The sequence below is a fragment of the Amphimedon queenslandica genome, unplaced genomic scaffold, assembly GCF_000090795.2.
Source record: "Amphimedon queenslandica unplaced genomic scaffold, v1.1 AMPQUscaffold_13119, whole genome shotgun sequence".
Classification (NCBI taxonomy): domain Eukaryota; kingdom Metazoa; phylum Porifera; class Demospongiae; order Haplosclerida; family Niphatidae; genus Amphimedon; species Amphimedon queenslandica.
Window position 1 is genome coordinate 15,738 of NW_003546645.1, and position 9,224 is coordinate 24,961.

The 9,224-nt window shown below is 35.1% G+C and overlaps 1 protein-coding gene and 1 long non-coding RNA gene across 2 annotated transcripts; both read left to right on the forward strand.

The window, feature by feature from the left end:
* The first annotated feature begins 288 nt into the window (after positions 1-288).
* Positions 289-3,100, forward strand: LOC109585088 (probable cytochrome P450 12c1, mitochondrial). The gene is made up of 9 exons (XM_020001031.1): positions 289-586; positions 862-1,006; positions 1,288-1,475; positions 1,804-2,171; positions 2,222-2,388; positions 2,482-2,560; positions 2,605-2,752; positions 2,813-2,856; positions 2,906-3,100. The coding sequence occupies exons 1-9, from the start codon at positions 436-438 to the stop codon at positions 3,026-3,028; spliced, it is 1,413 nt and encodes a 470-aa protein (XP_019856590.1). The 5' UTR covers positions 289-435; the 3' UTR covers positions 3,029-3,100.
* A 311-nt stretch (positions 3,101-3,411) lies between these two features.
* LOC109585101 (uncharacterized) lies at positions 3,412-5,903 on the forward strand. Its single transcript, XR_002186330.1, has 4 exons — positions 3,412-3,541; positions 3,598-3,716; positions 5,629-5,694; positions 5,743-5,903. It is a non-coding gene; the product is annotated as an uncharacterized LOC109585101 (long non-coding RNA).
* Positions 5,904-9,224: the final 3,321 nt, after the last annotated feature.

The following is a 9,224-nucleotide window of genomic DNA, read 5'->3' on the forward strand; positions in this document are numbered from 1 at the left end:
ACAACTAACATCTAAAAAACAAGCCTGTATTAAGAATTCTGGAGCGAATTTGACCAAATCTTTTACAGGAGAAGCTTAAAGGCAACTATTCTTTCTTATAACAAGCACTTTTTAGCTTTTGATAGAGCTACAGCAGGTAAGTGAGGCATTTTCTTCTTGCCTCCATTAACTTCCTTAACAAAAATGGCAGTCAATTACCGGTATGACGCGTGGGTGGACACCGCAATCACCGCATATAAAATCATAGATATTACGTAGGTTACTTAGTCTATAATATCTATGATAAAATTAATGAAATTCATAGCTTTTGCAATTCTCACTCTGGTGGTCTATATCAATGACCTCAATCTTCAGTCTTGAGTCATAACTTCAGTATATATATGCTAGACCCCGCTTACAGAAGACTTCAGTTATACCAACTTCATTAAATTTATAATGATGAAACCTTTTACTGCTCTTCCTAGTCCAGCTGGATCCTTGCCAATAATTGGACACTTGAGATTGTTAAAAGATGTCACTTCATTCAGCAAATTTGTTACCAAGCACATACAAAACCTAGGACCAATCTTCAAAATGAATTTCATTGGTAAGTCCAGTATTGTACTATACATGTTAGAATATTTAGTCACAAGGCAAGCCTTGTTAATTAAGGAACAGGTTGGAGCATGGATGAGAGCCTAACTCTCTCTCTTGTTTCAGAGCTGCATGAAAACTGGAATTATTTTTACCATCGTTGCATATTAATTAGAATCGATTGGTACTAAAATTTGTTTCAAGCAACATTGATAAATGATGACTATATGACCATATTTTAGCTAGTGAAAGACCACTGACTAAAAGTCATTTTTCCTATACCTTTAGGCCAATCTATGGTCTATGTAGCTGATCCATCAGCAGTGGAGAAAGTTTTTCGAAATGAAGGACACTATCCTACTAGGTCTCTTATTGATAAAAATGTAGACTGGATCATGCAAAGGAGAAATGAACCCAGCCTATTTATTTTTCAGTAAGTAATAATGTGTCATTTATGGTGTGAAGTACTGTTTTTGAAAGACTTGCAAATAAGAGATTGTGAAGTTTAGCTTTATATGAATGAATGAATGAATGAATGATGAATCCAATTCCATCATGTAAAGATAATTTCTAATGACTTTCCCCAGTAGCATAAAGATCTAGTTTTGGGCAGGTTTTACTTATTTGTTCTAACCATAATAAAGCAATAGTTTTAAAAAGATTTTTTAGAAATAACATGGCATGATGTACATTTTGTAATTTATTTTTCAATAGGACTGGGAAGGAGTGGCTCACTAATCGTTCTAAGGCTACCAAGCAGGCATTACCTGCTAATGTGTTTAGCTATTGCTCTGGGTTTAATAAAGTTGCCAAACAATTTATAAGAAATGTACATGAAATTCAGAATAAAGATGGTACTGTCAATGATATAAGAGATCTTGTCAGATATTGGTCACTTGAAGGTAAACTTGACTATTACATAAATTTTATGTATAATTACAATTGCAATAGCATTGCTAAAATATTTTTCTGATCCTGCTGTTTTTTTCAAAACTTTATCCTATGAACATAGAAGCCCTCTAAGTATAGCGTACTACCTTTAAAGTCAGGCATACACTAGGCAACATGCTGCTGGCAACATTTGTGGTTACTTTGATCTTGTAAGCAACATGTTGCCTAGTGTATACCTGGCTTTAAAGCATAATTGACCATATATGACAAAAATAAATACCGTATAATTTTTAATGCTAGGAATGATACTCTAATCTATGCATTATTATACTACTATAGCTGGTGCCCATTTTACATTTGGAGTTAACCTTGACAGCCAATGTGATGAAGATGGTCATGCAAAAGAGCTACAAAATGCAACTGGTGCTGTAATAGATTCTCTTTATGAGCTTCAAACTGCATTTCCATTGTACAAAATAGTTGCCACATCATCGTACAAGCAGTTTAATAGAGGGCTAGACAAAGTTTATGAAATTGGTCGAAAATATGCTGATAAGTATATATCAGATATAAAAACAAGAGCTGCATTGAAAAAAGAAAGAGTGCATGGAACAAGTCTCATTGAGCAATGGCTCATTGAAGGCAACATGTCTCAAGATGAAGCTATTGGCAATGCTATTAGTATGCTTGCAGCTGGCCTAGACACTGTGAGTCAATTGTAATTATTCATTCTCACTATTGTAATTTTTTATTACAGACCGCTGCCACTGTTTCATTTATTCTTTATGAGCTTGCTAAGCATCCTGAGGTTCAAGAGAAAGTGTACCAACAGATGCAATCTGTAATGGATGATGATGAAGATATTGATGGAAGCTCTCTTCATAAGCTGCCTTATTTAGGACTCATCATTAAGGAAGCACAAAGGTATTGAAATGCACTTATTATACAGTAGCATCCAGGCCAATTCTTTCTACAATCTAGTAAAACATTAAAATTTTTTTATACATGATTATACAGGTTATACTCAGTCACAAACTTTCCAACAAGATTACTTGATCATGACATAGAGCTACTGGGATATCATATCCCAGCTAAAGTAAATAATAGTTATCATTTTTAATTTTATTTTACATTTTTAAGGTACCAATACTGGGAGTAATGGAAGCAATGAGTCAAGATCCAATGCTTTTCAAAGATCCACAAAAGTTCAATCCTGATCGTTGGACAACTGACGATATACATCCTTTTATTGTGCTGCCATTTGGATTTGGAGCTAAAGGCTGCTGGGGTAAGTGTACATTGAAAACAATGATTATTGTTATAAATAAAATCTTTATTTTAATTTTAGGACGAAGATTTGCTGAAGTGGAGATAAAAATTCTACTATGCCAAGTATAAAATTAAAGTAATTTTTTGCATTTCTTTTTTTTCGCATATGTAGCTTGTTCGTCACTTTGAAATGAAGTCCAATTTTCCCAGTGATAGGTTGCCATATGACGGTATAATTCTGTCTAGACCTAGTGTGCCCATTAAAGTCAACTTTACTCCTCGAAAAACTTTTTAGTAACATTTTTATTATTTTTGAATTAGTAGAATGTAGTTTTGCTTGATTCATGGTTGTTTTTAATTAAAAAGACACATTTAAAAATGATAAAAGCTAAAACTAAAAAACCAGAACTGCATAGATTTTGCTATTGTAGATTTTTTACGTCATAACTCTGCTCTAATTCTCATGCAGTTAAGATCTGAGTTTTGCTCCTTCTTGATCACAGGTATTTAAAAGCTCATTATTATTTTCATTGACTAAACCATCCATTTGAACCTTGGAATATGTACACTGTAACTTTTATAGGTACTTCTAGAAAAATCTATAGACAGTGTATCTTGTCAGTATTGTTATTGGCGTACTTTTGCAGACTGACCAAATGCGCATGCGCAGATTTTAAGGCCACGTTGTCAATTCACTTGTCAATAGTCAATGTCCGTCTTGTCAGAGTCGTTGCCTTTCATTTGTGAGTCGTCTCTTACTCTCGTCATCCTAAAGTTTTTGCTCTCACCGTCCTAAAGTTTAAGACTGGTAGGCTTTATTGATGGATAAATTGCTCTTTAACTCAATACTTTACCTACCATTAGGTGAAGATAAAAGCTACAGTGAGAGGCCGTGACCAGTTCTGATTCCGAAGAAAAAGCGAGAACTGACTCTGCCGTCATAAATGGACGAATAGAACGATGGCGTTGAAGGAATATTATTGGTAAGGATTAGCTAGTTTGGGACTGTAGAATTGGTGAATATTTACTGTATAGTCTAACATATTTGGGGGTTTATTATTGATTGGCGTTACTAGACTAATGAATGCCACATTTTGGAGGGTTAAAGATTAATTTGGGGGGGGGTGTTTGCTTTAAATTTTTGTTGATTTCCCGGTCTTATTTGACGGTTAATTTGTGATCATGCCACTAATGTGCCATTGAGTATGTGAATAATGGTTTAAATTGGCGGGTTTTGTTGTGATGAAATGAATTGGCCAAAATTTACCCCACCTCTAAAATTAGCAGCTACATATGGTAGCCATTTTAGTAACTTTAAAAAATTTATAAAAAATCTGGTTAGTGTAAGAACATGTATATGTATCAGGAAAAATATAAAAATAGAAAATTATCTCCTTTTCATTTTTGGCGAAATTTGACCCGTGACCCATTGTAAAGGGACGTTGGCCCGATTCTTGAGCAACTTAAAAAATTTGTAAAAAATCCAATTTTGATTGGAATCATCTCAAACTTGCTACACAACATAAGAACATGTATACGTATCAGAAAAAATATTAAAATGGAAAATTCTCTCCTTTTTATTTTTGACGAAATTTGACCCGTGACCCTGTACTATAGTACAGGGACATTGACCTGATTTTTGAGTAACTTAAAAAATTTGTGAAAAATTCAATTTTGATTGCAATCAACTCAAACTTGCTACACAACATAAGAACATGTATATGTATCAGGAAAAAATATAAAAATTGAAAATTCTCTCCTTTTTATTTTTGGCAAAATTTGACCCGTGACCCTGTACTATACCGTAGGTCGGGTTATATTCGCGGCTGCTAATATTCGCGGTGATAAAAACTAATAAAGAAGTTCAATTAAATACCATGGAAACAAATTGATTGTTGCTATGACAATTGACCACGTGTTTATACAATTACAGTGTTCAGCAGCTAATTAGCTACTCTTGAGCAGTTTGAGTAGAGCCACCCAGACTCCAGTTCTCTATCTGTTATCTTCTTGTATAGATGGACCGCTACCTTCCAGTTCTTCGCTACAAAATCACTGCTGGTCGGTCGGTCGTGATTATAAACCACACCCAAGTTAATAAAACACTAACTAGAATGGGTGGAGAGTCCCAAGACACGGCGAGGCAGAGTGAGTAGAGTATTTCTGAAAAGAACTGGCTAAAACAGCTTCAAAGAGTCCAAGGATTAGTAACAGCAAGAAGAATAACAACTCAAGAACACTGCAATCGGGTGCTGTGCTTCAATAACGCGCCGTTTTCAATTAAATTAGCATCTAGTTGCTATGGCAATTGCTAGCCGCGGGAAAAAATCGCGAATATTAGCAGCCGTAAATATAACCCGACCTACGGTAGTACAGGGACGTTGACCTGATTTTTGAGTAACTTTAAAAATTCGTAAAAAATCCAATTTTGATCGGAATCAACTCAAACTTGCTACACAACATAAGAACATGTATATGTATCAGGAAAAATATAAAAATGGGAAATTCTCTCCTCTTTATTTTTGGCAAAATTTGACCCGTGACCCATTGTAAAGGGACGTTGGCCCGATTCTTGAGCAACTTTAAAAATTCTTTTAAAAACCCAGATTTTTTTAGAATCAACTCAAACTTTCTAGTATCGGAAAACATAAAAATTCTATCCTTGCCATGCATGTTTGATGAATTCAATTTTTTGAAAAAATATCCATGCACATATACATGTAGCACATAATTATATTCACAACATCAATTGTTCTTGATTGTAATTTTAATTGTACTTGATCTTAATGTGAAAAGTAACAGACAAATCAGTACTGACTGCATTGATTAGTAGGATTCTGACTTCTGAGCATTTGTGTGACTCAATTCACAATTACTTTATTCTTTTATTGTTAGGTTGTACAGATGAATGTGAAAAAAATATCCTGGATTAATAGAAAATGCTTTCTTGGAGCTACTGTTGTAAGCAATGGCAACATTGTCATTTATCTTTATGCGTCTTCTTTAAAGGAAGAAGAGAGAAGAGACTTGTCTGAGTGTAACATTACTGGCCAAAAAGACGAAAGCTCTGTTGCGGTTCCTTTTTGAGTGTCGTCAACGAGTCACACTAGCTAAGGCACACTAGCTGAACTACTGGCCATCCTATGATGTAAGCTGTGTCTATGGATTGGTGATGAAGGTATAGATGGCGCATACATGTACATTAATGTTAATTATAGTTAGTGTTGAAACAAATATTGAATATTTTGCTCTAATATTTTGAGAACCTTCCTCTCATATATGTGGCCCATTATTACCGAGTTTTTTTGGGTATTCTAAAGTGATTCCTGATTCTAAAACTTCTAATATTTTGTCTTGACCATTATTTTTGTTTACATGACACAAAGCCTATCAAAACTGTCACCTGGTGTGGGGCTGGTCTGTTTAAACAATGTGGCTTTCCTCAAAATTCCTTTTTCTGTCATCTTTGGATGTCTGCTGTGCTGAATCAAAAACTGGGACTTGTGTTTATGGCACTGCTTTTATATCAAAAGATGATGCTTCAAATTTATGAATTAGAAATAGAATACTAGTTTTAACTACTATAGCTGCTCCCCCTGGTCTATTATACTACAATCCTTTACTTTTAACTTCATTTCCTGGTTCACTTTTTGTAACAAATTCATTCCAATTGATGTTACTTCTCAAATTCTAAATGACATAAGGTAATGATGTGGCAATAGCTTTTTGTATAACTGATGATCTGTCAATTTTCTCTACCACAATATCATGATGCTTGATTCCTCATCGCACACAAACTTCATGCTAAATAAAGGAATGATAGATCAAACTTCATATCAACTCATTTCCTTTTTTGTACTTTTTAAGCCCAACATACATTAGTAACTTTAATGCTAGCAGTTAATGGTCAGGGACCTTTAGACCTCTGCTGTGATTGGATAATATGTTGCCCAACAAGGAGAGGCTCAACTTTTGGTGACAAGTTGTCTGATCACAGCAAAGGTACTAGCAATAAGTCTAGTGTATGTTGGGCATATGAGTACACCACCAGTTGTCCTAATGACTTCCATTGGGAATAAGTTACATACTACTTTGACAGGTGGTTTACATCATGTAAGTTGCTACATATTTATTGCTCAGTAAGACAACCAGTTCATCAAGCTATAGGCTTACTATTGACATAGCAGTCAAAATATTGTGGGTGATCTGAGCTTATAATGCTTTGCAGATAAAGATGGCCAAAGTTTAATTTCGTGTTGTTTTTTTATGGTGAGTGTGAATCAGGACTTAAACAGTGACCTTCCACATTGTTGATGGATCTTGTAACAGCTGCTACATCTTTTTCTCAGAATGTGTCGTTGTTATTTTTGTGGTACATAGTTTTTCTTGGGCCTACTGTTTTCGGGAAATGATCTCAGTCATTCTCAGACAACACCTGTCTAACCCTTTCCCTTGTGGCTGTACTGGGTACTGGAGCTGGTTGGAATAAGGTGAGGTCTAAATTTTTATTATGCTAGCTGAAATATAATCATGCAAAATTTGAAATTTTGAATTAATTCTCATTCAAATAATTCACTATTTGTTTCAACACTAATTTTATGTATTATTGCCTAGATCTAGGCTGTATTGTATTATTATTAGTCATTGCCATCTACCATAATTGCTTGATTAAACTCCGAGCGTTTGTTCTTAACAAGGGAAAAATCGCGTAAAATTAAAAGGCTCTCAAGTGGACTTCAGCACATAACCTTGGGCCTTCAACACTACATGGACAAATGGACTATCTGGGACAATCTAAATGACGGGGCACTTGTACTGGAAAAGTATGCATATCTATTGAAATGGTGAATAGTGATGGGCATTTATTGGAGTAGGGTTTTTATTCAAGCAAATATGGTATGTGTACTTTGACTTTAAGTCCAGCATACACATTACTAGCAGCTGGAGCTATTAACATATTGCATGGAGTATGTACAATTACTTTTCTTACAAAGCAAGAAAAGTAAAGTAGCTATTCCATTGCTACTGTATACTTATGGGTAGGTAGTTCATTGCTCCTTTGTTGTGTGTGTACAATACACTAGTAGTATACATCTCCAGTTGACAGTAGCTTGACTGAAGAATGAAGGTAAGAATGGCCTAAACAGGCTGCTAAAAGGAGAGAGAGGCAGTACAGATGAACTTGGACAACCCAGACAACCAAGAGAAGTATCTTTAATTTCTTTGACAGGTAATGTTGAGTGCTCACTGCTACAGGACAAGTGACTGGACTGGACTGGACTGGACCGCACCACTCTTATCTGGGACCAGTAAAACCTCATACCTTTAAACTATACCTATGAATTTCTTGTTGCTACTTAGAGAGCTTTTTACTGAACTGGACTGGACCACACCACTCTTATCTGGGACCAGGAAAACCTCATACCTTTAAACTATACCTATGAATTTCTTGTTGCTACTTAGAGAGCTTTTTACTGGACTGGACTGGACTGGACCACACCACTCTTATCTGGGACCAGGAAAACCTCATACCTTTAAACTATACCTATGAATTTCTTGTTGCTACTTAGAGAGCTTTTTACTGGACTGGACTGGACCACACCACTCTTATTTGGGACCAGTAAAACATCATACCTTTAAACTATACCTATGAATTTCTTGTTGCTACTTAGAGAGCTTTTTACTGGACTGGACTGGACTGGACCACACCACTCTTATCTGGGACTAGGAAAACCTCATACCTTTAAACTATACATATGAATTTCTTGTTGCTACTTAGAGAGCTTTTTACTGGACTGGACTGGACTGGACCACACCACTCTTATCTGGGACTAGGAAAACCTCATACCTTTAAACTATACATATGAATTTTTTGTTGCTACTTAGAGAGCTTTTTACTGGACTGGACTGGACCACACCACTCTTATTTGGGACCAGTAAAACATCATACCTTTAAACTATACATATGAATTTTTTGTTGCTACTTAGAACTTTTTACTTCTTTCCAATAAATCACTAGCTCTTATTCGAGTTTATAGGCTAACTGCCCTGCTAGCAACGGTATTTCAAGATCCCGATTATGTTTCTAGCATTTCAGCACTGTATTCTAAAGTGGATAATTTTTTAATCTTGAAATTTTGTGAATCATTAAAAAATAGGTCCGAACCATATATTATGAAACATAAATTTTGCCAAAGTCAATTGTAAAAAATTACCCACTGAATGTTATTCCATGCAATATGTTGCTTGGCCACATCAAGTGTATTGGCTCTCAGTTGCACAGTGTATGCTGGGTCAGTTATTGCCTTTGAGAATGGGCAATTTTGTAAAATTTATTTAAGCTACAGACGATGAAAGCTCATTAAAACCAGCTCTACCTTGAACTTAGCCTATTGATGCGAGTTGTCCAATATAACATAAAATAAAGTATTCTAAAATTTGAATTATAATTATCATAAAAGTTGGTAACAGAAATACAACTGATTCCTTCA

Excerpts from the sequence above, each read along its gene's own strand:
- LOC109585088 (XM_020001031.1), top strand. The coding sequence starts at position 436 with ATGATGAAACCTTTTACTGCTCTTCCTAGTCCAGCTGGATCCTTGCCA. Across the intron at positions 2,753-2,812 it reads TGGAGCTAAAGGCTGCTGGG|GACGAAGATTTGCTGAAGTG; the intron begins GTAAGTGTACAT and ends TTTTAATTTTAG. Across the intron at positions 2,857-2,905 it reads TAAAAATTCTACTATGCCAA|CTTGTTCGTCACTTTGAAAT; the intron begins GTATAAAATTAA and ends TCGCATATGTAG.